Below are 17331 nucleotides of genomic sequence, written 5' to 3'. Positions count from 1 at the left end.
GTTTTTTCAATTGCTAGGTGACTGACTGTCCTGTCCATTGTGAGAGGAATTCATCTCATTCATTCTACCTCTTCCATCCACTCTCCCCTTTTTTCCTCCTCCTAGCTAATTAAAAAAAAAGAAAGAAAGTTATATTGAACTAAAATTCTTCACCATAAATGGATTAGCCATTTCCATCCCAAGGTACTGTATCACTGCCTAGCACCCCAAATATGCTATTTCTAAACTCCTACATGAGATATTTTAAAATTTAGAAGGCAGGGCCAGGTAGGGGTGCACCTGGTTGAGCCCAGGTATAAGCACATGTATTACAATGTGCAACGACCCCAGTTCAAGCCCCTGGTCCTCACCTGCAGAGGGAAAGCTTTGTGAGTGGTGAAGTAGTGCTGCAGGTGTCTCTCTGTCTCTCTGTCTCTCTCCCTCTCTATCACCCCTTCTCCTCTTGATTTCTGGCTGTCTCTATTCAATAAATAAAAAGATAAATAAAATTTCGAAGGCAAAGAGAAAAATATATATAATATGTAAAATATAAATATAAATAAATAGATATAAATAAAAATACATATATATCCAAGGAAAAAAAGGGTTTTCTTCCTAAATCTATCATAGTAGTTCTGATAAGCATGATAAGTCAACAGATATTAATGAAGTATAAAAAATAAGAAAAATAAGTTTAGAGGTAAAATGTAATATGAAAAGGGTATTAACTTAAACCAAATTATCTTATATCTATTGTCAAAATACAAATTAGTTAGATCACATCACGTATGACCATACTTAGTTTCTCTGTAATTTAAAGTAATTAGTAAATGAAATCATTTTGATTTCTAGTGTTTCTTAAATGCGTACCTTGTATTAGCCAGTTAAATTATCATTACAATTTTTATTGCCACCAGGATTATTGCTGGGGCTTGGTGCCTACATTTTATTTATTTTTATTAGATAAGACAGAGAAAAATTGAGAGGGGAGGGAAAGGTAGAGAGAGAAAGGGAAAGAGACACCTAAAGACCTATTTCACAACTTGTAAAGCATCCTCCCACCCCACGCCCATTCTCGCTAGTGGGGAGCAGGGGCTTGAATAGCCAGTTAAATTATTAAATAATTAAAGATAATTTTGTTCTTGGTTCACAAATTTATGTTCATAGGATAGTCACTGTGATATTAAAGTATAAGTTTAAAGAGTGATATTAAAGTATAAATTTAAAGACCAATAACATAAGAAGTATTACTAGAGTCCTGCTTTTAAAAAATATTTATTTATTCCCTTTTGTTGCCCCTTTTTTTGTAGTTATTATTGTTGTCGTTGTTGGATAGGACAGAGAAATAGAGAGAAGGAGAAAAAATGATAGACACTTGCAGACCTGCTTCACAGCTTGTGAAGCGACTACCCTGCAGGTGGGGAGACAAGGGCTTGAACCCGGACGCTTAAGCCAGTCCTTGCACTTTGCGCCACATGCACTTAACCCGCTGCGCTACCGCCCAGCTCCCTAGAGCCTTGCTTAAAGATGCCACATCTGAAGCGCAAGGACCGGAGTTAAGGATCCTAGTTCGAGCCCCCAGCTCCCCACCTGCAGGGGAGTCGTTTCACAGGTGGTGAAGCAGGACTGTAGGTGTCTATCTTTCTCTCCCCCTCTCTATCTTCCCCTCCTCTCTCCATTTCTCTCTGTGCTATCCAGCAACAACGACATCAATAACAACAACAATAAAATTAAAAAAAAATGTCACATCTGAACAGGAGTGAGAGGTGGAGAATCTTTTATATTAAGCATACATTTCATGTTGTAAATAAATATGTATATATATGCGTCAGTATTATTCTGATGATCAAATCTATAATTTCATTATTTAAAAAAAAAACCTCCTAATTGACTAATGTAATTTAGACATGACCAATTGAGAAGTTTTATCAACTACTCACCATTAAAAGTACTAAACCCTGCATATTTATAAGTTCTCCAAGTCCATCAACCCATAAGTTGTTTGGGGTCATCATTTATGTCTAATTCATTCTTGTATTTGCAGCACCAGGCAAATATTTGCCAAATGATCATTAGTTGAACTTTTATTATAATGAAATAACAAAATATTTCTACCCGGACTTCTTTCTGAACTTTGAACAATAAGGGAAAAATATCAAAGAAACTATTTAAGTAATTACTAAACTAACATATCTCTTTGTACCTTTGTGACATCCATTTCCTGAGAAGTAAGCTGGTTTTGAATTTCTTCAAATTGACTAACAGCTGAAATTTTCTCTCTTGTAGCTTTTTCCACCTGGGCCTCCAGTTGGGCAATATTCTGAGACAGGGTCAACATCTGTTAGAGAAAGTAAAAATCCTAAATGATAATTTGGTTTGAAAAAAAAATGCTAAAAGCAATTTGAATTAAGAGAGAGTCAGCATGGTCACTGGGCTCACTCTGTTAGGACAATTTTTCTGTTCACTGAGCATGCCCTTGTCCCTACTGCCTCAACTCATCTCTCCCCCATGACTTAAACATACTCTCTCTTACGTACTCCCTCATCTTTGTTCTGATTTTGAAAAAGCTATAACAAGATGATAAAAATCAAAGTTTTGGTTGAAAATTTAAGGTGAAATAGCCTGTGTAAGTTCTGAAGAGACTGACGTGAGTGAGAGGTGTTGAAAAATCAACTATTAAATCCTCCTCCAAAATGGAAAGAGAGATAGTATTATAGTGTGAATCCCATTGCCTTTCTAACACCGACAATTTTCTACAGTCCTTCTTTGGAAAAGCCCTACCAATCCTCCCGATATCTAGTTATCTTTCTTCTTATAAGAAGAGTTGTATAGGAATTTAATAAATTTTATAGGATAACTGCAGTTATCTCCTTTTGTCTTTCCTTCTGACTTCTCCCCTTTCAATTGTTGCAGGTCAACTTCATCAACAGAGAGACATACGAAGCAGAGAAGACATTATAGCACTGAAGCTTCCCTTCAGTGCAGTGGGGTCCAGACTTGAACCTGTGCAAATAGCCAGCCAGGTACCTTCCTAGGTAAACTATCTTGCTAGCCATAGGAAAGCATCATTTACCTCCAATTCTGAGAAAAAGAAAAAAAAAAATGACACCTTCAAATATCCAGTGTTGATATTCAACTAGCATGTATTGGGGTAATCATGCCTGCATATATATCTGTCGTCCATTCTCACTGATTGTTGCTCATGGTACACTGGTGATTTAATATCTTTGAGTGACACCAGACAAAAACTCCCTATACCTCTACCACAGCTCCAATTCCTCATCCCTCTAGCACAGTACTTATCACACATGTTTTAGTTGTCTGCTTCTTCATATTCCTCAAGAAGCACCAAACGTTTAACAAATAGCTGAGTAGATGGAATGACTTTTCTAAGGACTCTGTTATGAATATTAGGTTCAGTGCAACCCTCCCAGGTTAAAAATACCTTCTATTAGGGTTAGGGTTAGGGTTAGGGTTAGGGTTAGGGTAAATAAAAAAAAATTAAAAAAAAAAATAAATAAAAAAATAAAAAATAAAAAAAAAACCTTCTAAAATTATATACATAACTTCTAGACTTTAGATTTAACCTTTACAATTTTATGTTCATAACCATCTTCTTCTTTACACCTCAAGAAATCAGACCTTTTTTAGGCCTTTTTAAAAATTTGTATTAGCAGTTTTAAAATGAAGAAATATTACCTAGCCCTAAAGCAAAATAAAAGTGATTTTCAGTTTGTCAAAGGAAGTACTGATTAAGAATTTTTGGTAGCAATATTTGAAATCTATCATTGTATCCTGGAGTATGTGTAAATTCAATTTTATATGTGAAACAATAACTAAAATTTTGTAGTAAAATCAAGATTGAGCTCGGACTGTAGATTTATCTTATGTTGACACTTAAGAAAATAATAAGCCTTGGGAAAACCACTGAAGTTTCCAGCGAAGAGGATGAGGACACAGAACTCTGGTGGTGGGAACATTATGGAACTATACCACTATTATCTTATAATTTTGTAAATCGATATTAAATCACTAATAAAAAAAGAAACCTTGCAACTATTTCTAATTTCTATGTAGTAATTAAATTTTCTCGTGCCTGTAGAGAAATACATATTTTCCTTATCTTTGTTTACATGCCTTTCTTTTCTTTTTTTGATTTTTATTTATAAAATGGAAATACTGGGGCCGGGTGGTGGTGCACCTGGCTTACCACACATGTTACAGTGCACAAGGACCCAGGTTCGATCCCCTGGTCCCCACCTGCAGGGGGAAACCTTCACAAGTGGTGAAGCAGGGCTCTAGGTGTCTTTCTCCCTCTCTATCACCCCCTTCCCTCTCGATTTCTACCTGTCTCTATCCAATAAATAAATAAAGATAATTTTTAAAAATGGAAATACTGACAAGGCCATAGGATAAGAGTGGTACAATTCCACACAATCCTCCCACCACCAGAACTCTGCATTCCATCCCCTCCCTTGATAGCTTCCTCTGGGAGTATGGACCCAAGATCGTTATGGGGTGCAGAAGGTGGAAGGTCTACCTTCTGTAATTGCTTCCCGGCTGAACATGGGCATTGGTAGGTCAATCCATACTCCCAGCTTGTCTCTCACGTTCCCTGGTGGGGTAGGGACCTGGGAAGGTGGGGCTCCAATGTCCTTCTTTTTTTATAAGTAGCTATGAAACTAATATGTACACAAATTTAGTTTATAGCATGGCACAAATTCTCTTTATACATATTACAATCTGAACTGTAAATTAGAGCTCAAAAGTAGTTAAGTGTAACAAATGAAAAATATAACTTCCTTAGCTTAAAAATTCAATATCATAAAAGTATGTTAATATGCTTTTTCTGGAACCAAACTGCCACAACAAACTTTATACTCCTTCCACATGCCACCCATCACTTTATTCCTCTGCCTGCTACCTGTCTGCTCCCTCCTGTCACCCACTTCCAGAGGCCTCCCCTCCTGTTGTCACAACTTCTTTTACCCCATACCCACCATCTGGAAGTCAACATTATACACTGCAGGAGTTTCTCCATCCACATCTGTTGCAAAGACAGAAGTAACACAGACAGCTGCAACACTGCTGGATGTCTAGGGCACTGACATCAGGTAAGTTCTTTAAACTTTGACAGGGGCAAGCAAGAGACAAGGACACCCAGGTTGGAAGAGCTGGATAGAAATTTCTACACGAAAGCAGACCCCAGTGTGTGGAACAAGTTGTAAAGCCGTTCTTTGTTTAAAAGGTAAAGGAGTTAATGATTCTAGCAATTGGCTAATGTGAAGGGAACCAATGGAGAAAATCCCTGGACCATAAGGAAGGTCAATAAATATATGATGGATGGCTGATTGACCTAATAAACCTAGTGGCTCAGTGCAAGCATGAACCATTGGTGGAAACAATAAACAAACAAACTTGTCTAGGCAGAAAGAACCCACCATCCTAGACACACACACACACACACACACACACACACACACACACACACACACTTTCAATGAATTTTAAAAAGGAAAACAATGTAAAAAAAAAGCAAAACTTTTACCAAAATCCCCTACCACTTGAAAAACATAAGTCAACTACTATACTCTAGACCATTCTCCCAAATACAATGGTATATAAATTAAAAAAAAAAAAAAAGGACACTTGCTCTAGCACTCCCTTTAGAGCACTTAAATGCTGTAATTGCTGAGTCTTCCTATTAGATTGGGTTCCTATAATACAGACTGTATATTTTAGTCTCTCATTTAATCCCCCAAAGAATAAATTACATTGGGTTAATATTTAGAAGAAAAGAAGTTATATTCAGAAAACTGGGTAATTTGCTAATAAAAAATACAGCATGCTAATAAGTAAAAAAAAAATTAAAACTTGGCTTTATACTGAAATGTGCTTTTACTAACATGAGCAGCCACCAAACTGGGGACAAAGAGGTGGTGCACCCTTTTAAATGCACACAGTACCAGGCTCAAGGATCAGTGGAGGAACTGGTTTCGTGTCCTGACCCCCTAAGTCCCCACCTGCAGTGGGGACACTTCACAAGTAGTGAAGCCCGACTGCAGGTATATATCTCTTCCTCTCCTTCTCCCTCTCCCCTTCTCCTCTCAATTTCTCTCTGTCCTATCGAATAAAATAGAAAAAAAAAAAAAAGCCATGAAATTTACCTAATAATACTTTCTCCAGAGTATTAACTATAATAGCCAAAATCTAAAATTTACTAAATGTCACTCTAAGGTAAACATATTAGGTATTTTCAAAACATCTGTCATGAGTGGTCTGGGAGGTGGTTCAGTGGCTAAGGAACTAGACTCTCAAGCATGAGGACCTGAGTTCAATCCCCAGCAGCACATGTACCAGAGTGATGTCTGGTTTTTTCTCCCTCTCTTCCTATCTTTTTCATTAATAAATAAAATCTAAAAAAAAAAAATCTGTCATGCAACCCTGTTAATTCTTTGAAATAGAACAGCACTATCTATCTATCTTTCCTACTCTCTGAAATTTGGAACAGTTAATTGTTTATGGTCACAGAAAGGTTAAGTTGGATTCAACATCAAATTCTTTTACGTAAAAGCCACTTTCTGGCATTTCCTGCTGAGATCATTTACCTTAGTAGTAAGACTTTTCATGGGTTCATTCATATACCTCTGACTGAACTTTGAGTTTAAACATCAGCCAGGGATTACTGGAAGCACAATAAACGACACAAACTCAAAATTACATTTTATTTCCATCATCAACTTTGTTTACCAAAGAACTTTCTGTATAAAAAGTGGTGTTACATACGAGCAGCTAAAGCCACATTTCACTCTTACTTTTCCTTTTCTTACCAGGAATTCTCATCATCATATTTTTTTAAATATAGCATTATTCAGTATGTCAAAAGGTTTCTATTAAACAAGCTGGAGACTGAAATCTCTGAGGGATGGACAATACTTGATCTTTGCTCTTGATATCATCCTCTCACATAGACAACATTAAGGTTATAATTTTATCTCTCCCCGTGCCTTATTTATATTGGTCATAGCCAACTTTCCTCCATAGCCAACTTTCCTGCATGTCTAAATTCTTTTATTTTATTTTTTGCATTATATTTATTTATTTATTATATACAGACAACTAGAAATTGAGAGGGAAGGGAGTGATAGAGAGGGAGAGAGACAGAGAGACACCTGCAGCACTGCTTCACCACTTACAAAGCTTTCCCCTGCAGGCGGTAACTGGGCCTCAAACCTGGGTCCCTGAGCACTGTAACATATGCACTCAATCAGGTGCACCACCACCCAGCCCCTGCATTTCTAAATTCGAACTGTCCTTTCAAACTCAGTTTAAAAATACAACTTCCTGGGGTCGGGTGGTGGCGAATATGGTACAAGGCACAAGGACCCAGGTTCGAGCCCCTGGCTCCCGCCTGCAGGGGGGAAATCTTCGCAAGTGGTGAAGCAGGGCTGCAGGTGTCTGTCTCCCTCCCTCTCTATCACCCCCTTCCTCTAGATTTCTGGCTGTCTCTATCCAATAAACAAATAAAAGATAATAAAAATTGAAAAAAAAAGAAAGAAAATCTTTAAAAAAAAATACAACTTTCTGCCCTGATCCAGCTCTCTAGTCCTATTCCCAACTCTGATACTATCTTCCCAGCCAATACTTTTAGCCCACCTCCATGTTATCTGTGGAGCTCAGGCAAAAATTCAGTAAAGTCATGGGCCCCTTGGAGAATACCTAAAATAGACTTCTGAGCTTCTTCCAACATAAAGATCTCCAATCTCATCTGCCATATTCTTACCTTTAGGTTCCAGATTATTAAACTATTTTTTCTGCTTTATATCTTAATGCTTTTCAGCCACCAAGTTGCATATGCTACCATGATGCCAACCTGACATCTCGGGACAGATGGCCAGACCAATGTGCCCTGGAACCCTACATCCACAGATGGGAAAGACAGAAACAGGCTGTGGGTATGGGTTGACTTTTTGGTTCCTGTTTATTACTCGGGTGAGACCTTTCCTTTTATAGTACACTCCAATTTCATCTCAGGTAGTTCAATTTCTAACAAAGTCCCATAACCTAGACATACACCAGTTTCTGTGAGAGAGAGCGTACGTGCACACGTATCCATAAACTACTGCAAAATATATACCTGAAAGCAGGATTACACTAGAGTTTGCAGTGAGTACCTCCCTAACACTTCCTCTCCACTATTCCAAACTTGGGATCCATGATTGCTCAACAAATTGTTTGGCTTTGTATGTTAACCATATGACCCAATAATTCCTCTCCTGGGGTTATACCCCAAGGACTCCATAACACCCAACCAAAAAGAGGTGTGTACTCCTATGTTCATAGCAGCACAATTCATAATAGCTAAAACCTGGAAGCAACCCAGGTGCCCAACAACAGATGAATGGCTGAGAAAGCTGTGGTATATATACACAATGGAATACTATGCAGCTATCAAGAACAATGAACCCACCTTCTCTGACCCATCTTGGACAGAGCTAGAAGGAATTATGTTAAGTGAACTAAGTCAGAAAGTTAAAGATGAGTATGGGATGATCCCACTCATCAACAGAAGCTGACTTAGAAGATCTGAAAGGGAAACTAAAAGCAGGACCTGATCAAATTGTAAGTAGGGCACCAAAGTAAAAACCCAGTGGTGAGGGGTAGACATGTAGCTTCCTGGGCCAGTGGGGGGTGGGAATGGGCGGGAGGGATGGGTCACGGTCCTTTGGTGATGGGAATGGTGTTTATGTACACTCCTAGCAAAATGTAGACATATAAATCAGGAGTTAATTAATATGAGAGGGGGAAATCAATTGTATGTCTCAAAGGTTCTCAAAAGACAAACTGAATCTTTTTAATAGATAGGCTACGTATTTGATATGCGGACTCTCTCAAAAGCCTAGACCAAGTAGATTAGAAGCTTCCAACAGCACAGCTATATACAAGATACTGGGTACTATACAGCAAACCATAACAAAGGGAATTTTCAAAGTTAACCCAATTAACAAATAATGTGATGATAATATTAACTATTGATTGTCTTTTTGAACCCTAAGACAGCAGGAACCTCACATCTTCACTATAGAGCCCCTACTTCCCCCAGTCCTGGCACCCTTGGATAGGGCCCACTTTCCCGTATGCATCTCCCAATCCATACCAAATAATATTGCATCCGCCGATCACAACCTAACCAAAGCAACGATTGCCATCTCAACATGCTTCACCTCAGAGTGTATCCAGAGACTTCACGTGTGGAATGACAACCCTTCAGCTTCATTACTCGGGTGAGACCTTTCCTTTTATAGTACACTCCAATTTCATCTCAGGTAGTTCAATTTCTAACAAAGTCCCATAACCTAGACATACACCAGTTTCTGTGAGAGAGAGCGTACGTGCACACGTATCCATAAACTACTGCAAAATATATACCTGAAAGCAGGATTACACTAGAGTTTGCAGTGAGTACCTCCCTAACACTTCCTCTCCACTATTCCAAACTTGGGATCCATGATTGCTCAACAAATTGTTTGGCTTTGTATGTTAACTCTCTTTTCAATCACCAGGTTCCAGATGCCACCAGGATGCTGGCTAGGCTTCCCTGGATTGAAGACCCCACCAATGTGTCCTGGAGCTCAGCTTCCCCAGAGACACACCTTACTAGGGAAAGAGAGAGGCAGACTGGGAGTATGGACCGACCAGTCAACGCCCATGTTCAGCGGGGAAGCAATTACAGAAGCCAGACCCTCTACCTTCTGCAACCCTCAACGACCCTGGGTCCATGCTCCCAGAGGGCTAGAGAATGGGAAGGCTATCATGGGAGAGGGTGGGTTATGGGGATTGGGTGGTGGGAATTGTGTGGAGTTGTACCCCTCCTACCTTATGCTTTTGTTCACTAATCCTTTCTTAAATAAAAAATTAAAAAAAAAAAAAATTTTGTTCAGCAGAGAAGCAATTACAGAAGTTAGACCTGGGGGTGGGGGCGGGGCGGGGCGGAGCCAAGATGGCGACTGAGAAGTAGCTTCTGGTCTGAGTTCTGACAACAACTGCTGGAAACGGTAGGATTTTTTGCCTTCAGCAGGACAATGAATTCGGGGTCCTAGCTGTGACACCTAGAGGGCAAATATAGCCCAGTCTGGATTAGAATATAGAGGAGAAAAGAAAGGAAAATTTTTTTTATTATTCCTGAAGCGAACCTCTGCCCCACCCCCACCATAACCAGACCCTAGGTGCCAGAAAGCTGCTCCTGGCAGGCTTCCATGCTGAGCTTCTTTCTTTACCAAGATTCCTAGCTCAAGAAGGGTTCCATTCCAAGCCTATTCCTTTCTGAAAACCTCGGCCCTCTTTCTTTCTAAATGGTCAATTGGATCTACAAAAGGGAAAGACTTCTCTGAGGTGTTTTTGTTTTTTTGGTTTTTGGTTTTATTTTTGTTTCTTTGTTTTACTTTCTTAACAATCAGCTGCCTCTGTTCAGGCGGCTTGAGGCAATCAGGGACAGGGTTTTTTACCATACTCTATTTTATTATTAATATTATATAAAGGTGTATCTCTTCCCCCCCCCCTTTAGGTTGACCAGAATTAACTCTTAGTATATTTTCCATTGCTAGGTGACTGGGCATCTTATCCATTGTGAGACAAACTTGTTTCACTACTCCTACCTCCTCTACCAACTCTCCCCTTCTCCCTCCTCCTAGATAATTAAAAAATAAAATAAAAAATAAATAATTAATTTAAAAACTTTCACTGCTCCTTTATTACAGTTCTTTTTCTTATTTCTTTTCTCTCTCTTGTTTTTCTTCCTTTTCTCTCTCTTTTTTTTTCTTGTCTTCCTTTCTTCCTTTCTCCTTCTTTGGCTTTCTGAATACACTGATACTCATTTGCCAATTATTTGAGGGAAGAAATCAGACTCAGAGTGGACTCTCTATGTGTGTATCTCTGTTCTACTTCCCTTTCTCCTCTTGCTACCCCTAGAATATACAGTGGATAGTAGATTTGCATAATTGTTTATTCTTGCTATCCCTTCTTTCCTTTCTCTTTCTTCTTCACTTGGACTTGGTTGCTATTTTTTCACGGAATGGAGACATTGTTTGGCTAACTGGTAGTGGTTAAACTGCTTCAATCGCTATTGTAATTTCTGAGGTTGGTAATTACATTTGTCATAAAGGTATTTAGTACAGTGTTGCTTGTACTCAAAATACAACAACTGAGGAGCAACAGAACATAAAAATAAGAAACAACATTAATAAAAAAAATGGGTAGACCAAGAGCAAATAAAACTGCTACTACAATGAATGAAGACAAGAGTCCAGAAGAAACTACAAATCAGCCAGAAGTAACCATAGATAAGAAAGTATGCAAGCAATAATAAACTTATTAATCACAGAAATTAAAACAACTTTGGAGGAAAGGAATGGCAGTATTAGGGAAACAAGAGTTGAGACCCCCCAAGGAAAATACTGATTATCCTGAAGCAATTAGAGAACTGAAAGCTGAAATAGCTGAACTGAGGAAAGAAGCTGAGGGAAGGGAAAGCAGACTAACAGACGCAGAAAACAGAATTAGTCAGACAGAGGATAAGTTAGAGAAAACTAAGAAAGAGGTGAAAGAGCTCAAAAAGAGAGTGAGAGACACTGAAAACAACAACAGAGACATATGGGATGATCTCAAAAGAAGTAACATTCGTATAATTGGCCTGCCAGAGGAAGAAAGAGAGGAAGGGGAAGGAAACATTCTAGAGGAAATTATAGAAGAAAACTTTCCAGACCTGAATAACAGAAAGGACATCAAGATTCAAGAGGCCTCGAGAGTTCCAAACAGAATCAACCCAGACCTGAAGACACCAAGACACATCATAGTCACAATGAGAAGAAGTAAAGATAAAGAAAGGACCCTAAAGGCTGCAAGAGAAAAACAAAAAGTCACATACAGGGGAAAACCCATTAAGACTATCAGCAGACTTCTCCACTCAAACTCTAAAAGCCAGAAGAGAATGGCAAGATATCTATCAAGCCCTGAATGAAAAAGGGTTTCAACCAAGGATAATATATCCTGCTAGACTTTCATTCAAACTAGATGGAGGGATCAAAACCTTCTTAGACAAACAACAGTTAAAAGAAGCAACCATCACCAAGCCTGCCCTGAAAGAGGTTCTAAAAGACCTCTTATAAACAAGAACTTCACTATAATACTTGCCATATATCAGAGCAAATAAAAATTCATTGAACAATGGCACTACAATACATTAAATCCATAATATCGATAAATGTCAATGGCTTAAACTCACCCATCAAAAGGCACAGAGTGGGAGGATGGATGAGAAAACATAACCCAACCATATGCTGCTTGCAAGAATCCCATCTGACACAACAAAATAAACACAGACTTAAAGTGAAAGGATGGAAAACTATCATACAGGTTAATGGACCACAGAAAAAAGCTGGAACAGCCATTCTCATCTCTGACACAATAGATTTTAAATTAAATAAAGTAATAAAAGATAGGCAAGGACATTACATAATGATTAGAGGATCAATCAGCCAAGAAGACCTAACAATTATTAACATCTATGCACCCAATGAGGGGCCATCTAAATACATCAAGCACCTACTGAAAGAACTTCAAAAATACATCAATAGTAGTACAATAATAGTGGGAGATTTTAACATGCCACTCTCACACTTAGACAGATCAACAAAGCAGGGAATTAACAAAGAAACAAGAGAATTAAATGAAGAGATGTTCAGACTAGACCTCCTGGACATCTTCAGAGCCCTTCACCCCAAAAAACTGGAATACACATTCTTCTCAAATCCACACAACACATACTCAAGGATAGACCACATGTTAGGCCACAAAGACAGCATCAACAAATTCAAGAACATCAAAATCATCCCAAGTATGACCCACTAATTCCTCTCCTGGGGATATACCCCAAGGACTCCATAACACCCAACCAAAAATAGATGTGTAATACTCCTATATTCATAGCAGCACAATTCATAATAGCTAAAACCTGGATGCAACCCAGGTGTCCAACAACACATGAATGGCTGAGAAAGCTGTGGTATATATACACAATGGAATACTATGCAGCTACTAAGAACAATGAACTCAACTTCCCTGACCCATCTTGGACAGAGCTAGAAGGAATTATGTTAAGTGAGCTAAGTCAGAAAGATAAAGATGAGTATGGGATGACACCACTCATCAACAGAAGTTGAGAAAGATCAGAAAGGGAAACTAAAGGCAGGAACTGACTAAATTGAAAGTAGGGCATCAAAGCAAAAACCCTGTGGTGAGCGGGAGGGTGGACATGAGGCTTCCTGGGTCAGCGGGGGTGGGGGGTGGGGGTGGGTAGGATGGGACACAATCTTTTGGTGATGGGAATGGTGTTTATGTACACACCTATTAAATTATAGTAATATAAATCACTAATTAATATGAGGGGGGAAAATTGATTGTATGTCCAACAAAGGGTCTTTTCAAAGCTAACCCAATTACCAAATAATGCGATGATAACAGTAACTATCCATTGTCTTCTTGAACCCTAAGACAGCAGGAACCTCACATTTCCACTATAGAGTGTAAAGTTCCCCCAGTCCTGGTACCCTAGGGCAGGGCCCACTTTCCCGTATGCTTCTCCCAATTCTTATCAAATAATATTGCAGCCGCTGATCGCAACCTAATCAACATAATGAGTGCCACCCCAGCATGCTTCAATTCAGACTGTGTCCAGAGACTTCAGATGTGGAACAACAACCTTTCAGCTTCATCACTCGGGTGAGACCTTTCCTTTCATAGTATTCTCTAATTCCATTCCAGGTGGTTCACTTCCTAACAAAGTCCCAAAACCTAGATATAGACCAGGTTCCAGGAGATAGAGCATATTTTCATAGGTATCCATAAACTAGGGCAAATATATACCTGAAAGCAGTAGTACACTAGAGTTTGTAGTGAGTACCCCCAACACTTCATCTCCACTATTCCAACCTTTGGGTCCATGATTCTTCAACAATTTGTTTGGCTTTGTATGTTAACTCTCTTTTCAGCCACCAGGTTCCAGATGCCAGCAGGATGCAGGCCAGGTTTCCCTGGACTGAAGACCCACCAATGCATCCTGGAGCTCAGCTTCTCCAGAGACTCACCCTTCTAGGGAAAGAGAGAGGCAGACTGGGGTTATGGATCGACCAGTCAACGGCCATGTTCAGCAGGGAAGCAATTACAGAAGCCAGACCTTCCACCTTCTGCAAGCCACAACGACCCTGGGTCCATGCTCCCAGAGGGATAGAGAATGGGAAAGCTATCAGGGGAGGGGATGGGATATGGAGATTGGGTGGCGGGAATTGTGTGGAGTTGTACCCCCTTCATCCTATGATTTTGTTAATGTCTCCTTTCTTAAATAAATAAATAATTTAAAAAAAATAATAAGCTAGACCTCCCACCTTTTGCACCCTGTAAAAACAAATCTTTGGTCCATACCCTCAAAGGGATAAAGACTAGGGACTCTTCCAATGGAGGAGAGTGTATATGGAATTCTGGGGGTGAGAACTGTATGGAGTGTACCCCTATTATCCTACAATCTTGTCAATCACTATTAAATCACTAGTAATAATAATAATAATAATAGTAATAAATACCACCTTCTAATGGTCCTGAAGTGAGTATAGCCTGCAATGTTCCCAGCTATGACTATGGACTGAAAGCTCAGACTGACAGGGACTCGAAGGTTATATAGGTTCCTGTGCTAAATATGAATATATATGGGTCCTGGGTCAGATTGATGGGGTAAATAGTTCATTGTATTTATATATTTTCTTCAAGTTTGGGAGCTGCTTTCTGCTCTAACCCAGCTTTCTAGTTCTATTCTTAACGCTGACACCATCTTCCCAACAATATTTTTGTCCACCTCCATGTTTGCTATCAGGCTCAAACAAAAATTACTGAAGTCATGGGCCCCTAGAAACATACTGAAAATCAACTTCCTAGTTCTTTTCCCCCCTACGGTCTCTATTCTCATCTGCTCTATTCCTACATTTTGGTTCTTGTTTATTAAAAATTTTGTTCTGCTTTATATCTTACTGCTGTTCAGACACCAAGTTGCAGATTCTACTCTGGATTTATCCTGACTTCCCTGGGAAAACAACCTCACCAATGTGTCCCAAAACCTCATCTATTCAGAGCCATAGCCCACTATGGAAATATAAAAACAAGCTGGGGGTATGAATCAATCTGCCAATATCCATGTCCAGTAGAGAAGCAATTACAGAAACCAGAATCCATCCATTCTCCCAGAGATGGAAAAATGTTAGGGGATGTTGACTAGAAGGATCTGAACCCCAATTCCATCAAGACCCTGAGAGAGGGGGCAGTTTGACTCGGGCTCCCTGTGCCAGCAGCTCAGTGCATGGTGTCCTGTGTTCGCGCCTTGAAAGCGGTGGCGCCATGAGCTTGAATTACAACTTATGAGTTGAATGGATCACAGCAGTTACCATTTCTACTGGAACAGCTTCAATTGGTTATCTAGCTTACAAAAGATTTTATCGTAAAGATAAAAATGAGTATGGGATGATCCCACTCATCAACAGAAGTTGAGAAAGAATAACAGAAGAAAGCAAAAAGCAGAATTTGACTAAATTTGGAGTAGAGCACCAAAATAAAAACCCTGGATTGAGGGTGAGGGTGGATGTTCCACTTCACAGGGTGGGGGGTGGGGGACACTGTCTTTTGGTGGTGGGAATGATGTTTATGTACACTACTATTATTTTGTAGTCACATAAATCATTATTTAATTAATATAAGAGGGGAATAATTGATTGAATGTCTCAAACCTTTTAAAGCACAGACTGGATGTTTTTAATACATAGGCTGAGTCTTTGATATGTTGACTCTTTTTTTTAATTTATTTTTTATTGGGGAATTAATGTTTTACATCCAATAGTAAATATAATAGTTTTTTCATGCATAACATTCCCCAGTTTCCCATATAACAATACAATCCCCACTATGTCATTTATCATCCTTCCTGGACCTGTATTCTCCCCACCCACCCACCCCAGAGTCTTTTACTTTGGTGCGATATGCCAACTACATTTCAGGTTCTACTTGTGTTTTCTTTTCTGATCTTGTTTTACAACTTCTGCCTGAGAGTGAGATCATCCCATATTCATCCTTCTGTTTCTGACTTATTTCACATAACATGAATTTTTCAAGGTCCATCCAAAATGGGCTGAAAATGGTGAAGTCACCATTTTTTACAGCTGAGTAGTATTCCATTGTGTACATATAACACAACTTGCTCAGCCACTCATCTGTTGTTGGACACCTGGGTTGCTTCCAGGTTTTGGCTATTACAAATTGTGCTGCCAAGAACATATGTGTACATAGATCTTTTGGGATGGATGTGTTGGGTTCCTTAGGATATATCTCCAGGAGAGGAATTGTAGGGTCAGAGGGTAGGTCCATTTCTAGCCTTTGGAGAGTTCTCCAGACTGTTTTCCACAGAGGTTGGACCAATTGACATTCCCACCAGCAGTGTAGGAGGGTTCCTTTGACCCCACACCCTCTCCAGCATTTGCTGCTGTTACCTTTTCTGATGTGTGACATTCTCACAGGAGTGAAGTGGTATCTCATTGTTGTCTTTATTTGCATTTCTCTGACAATCAGAGACTTGGAGCATTTTTTCATGTGTTTCTCAGCCTTTCGGATCTCTTCTGTGGTGAATATTCTGTCCAAGTCCTCCCCCCATTTTTGGATGGGGTTATTTGTTGTCTTGTTGTTGAGTTTGGCAAGCTCTTTATATATGTTGGTTATTAAACTCTTATCTGATGTATGGCATGTAAAGATCTTCTCCCATTCTGTGAGGGGTCTCTTGGTTTGGGTAGTGGTTTCTTTTGCTGTGAAGAGGCTTTTTAATTTGATGTAGTCCCATAGGTTTATACTTGCCTTAGTCTTCTTTGTAATTGGATTCATTTCATTGAAAATGTCTTTAAAATTTATGCGGGAAAGAGTTCTGCCAATATTTTCCTCTAAGTATCTGATAGTTTGTGGTCTAACATCCAAGTCCTTGATCCACTTGGAATTTACTTTTGTATTTGGTGAAATACAGTGGTTCAGTTTCATTCTTCTGCATGTTTCAACCCATTGTTTCCAACACCATTTGTTGAAGAGACTCTGCTTTCCCCATTTAATAGTCTGGGCCCCTTTGTCAAATATTAGATGTCCATAGGTATGGGGGCTCAGATATGTTGACTCTTAAAAGCCTAGACCAAGGAGAACAGTAGCAACCAGTGGCACAGCTATATATAAATAATGTCAAAGGACATAAATTATGGTGATGTTGTGTATGATACAGCAAAT

At 39.2% G+C, this 17331-nt stretch overlaps 1 protein-coding gene across 3 annotated transcripts in view; it reads right to left on the bottom strand.

Annotated features, from left to right (window-relative positions):
* The window catches only part of SDCCAG8 (SHH signaling and ciliogenesis regulator SDCCAG8), a 278824-nt gene that overhangs the window by 178080 nt on the left and 83413 nt on the right, over positions 1-17331 (bottom strand). For all 3 annotated transcript variants that reach the window (XM_060192058.1, XM_016193181.2, XM_060192059.1), the window contains one exon: positions 2183-2317. In XM_060192058.1, coding sequence (XP_060048041.1) covers positions 2183-2317 — 135 coding nt within the window. The remainder of the gene's footprint in view (positions 1-2182; positions 2318-17331) is intronic.

This window comes from Erinaceus europaeus, chromosome 6 (genome assembly GCF_950295315.1).
Source record: "Erinaceus europaeus chromosome 6, mEriEur2.1, whole genome shotgun sequence".
Lineage (NCBI taxonomy): Eukaryota > Metazoa > Chordata > Mammalia > Eulipotyphla > Erinaceidae > Erinaceus > Erinaceus europaeus.
Note: the sequence above shows the minus strand (reverse complement) of the source record. Positions and strands in the feature narration are given on the sequence as shown.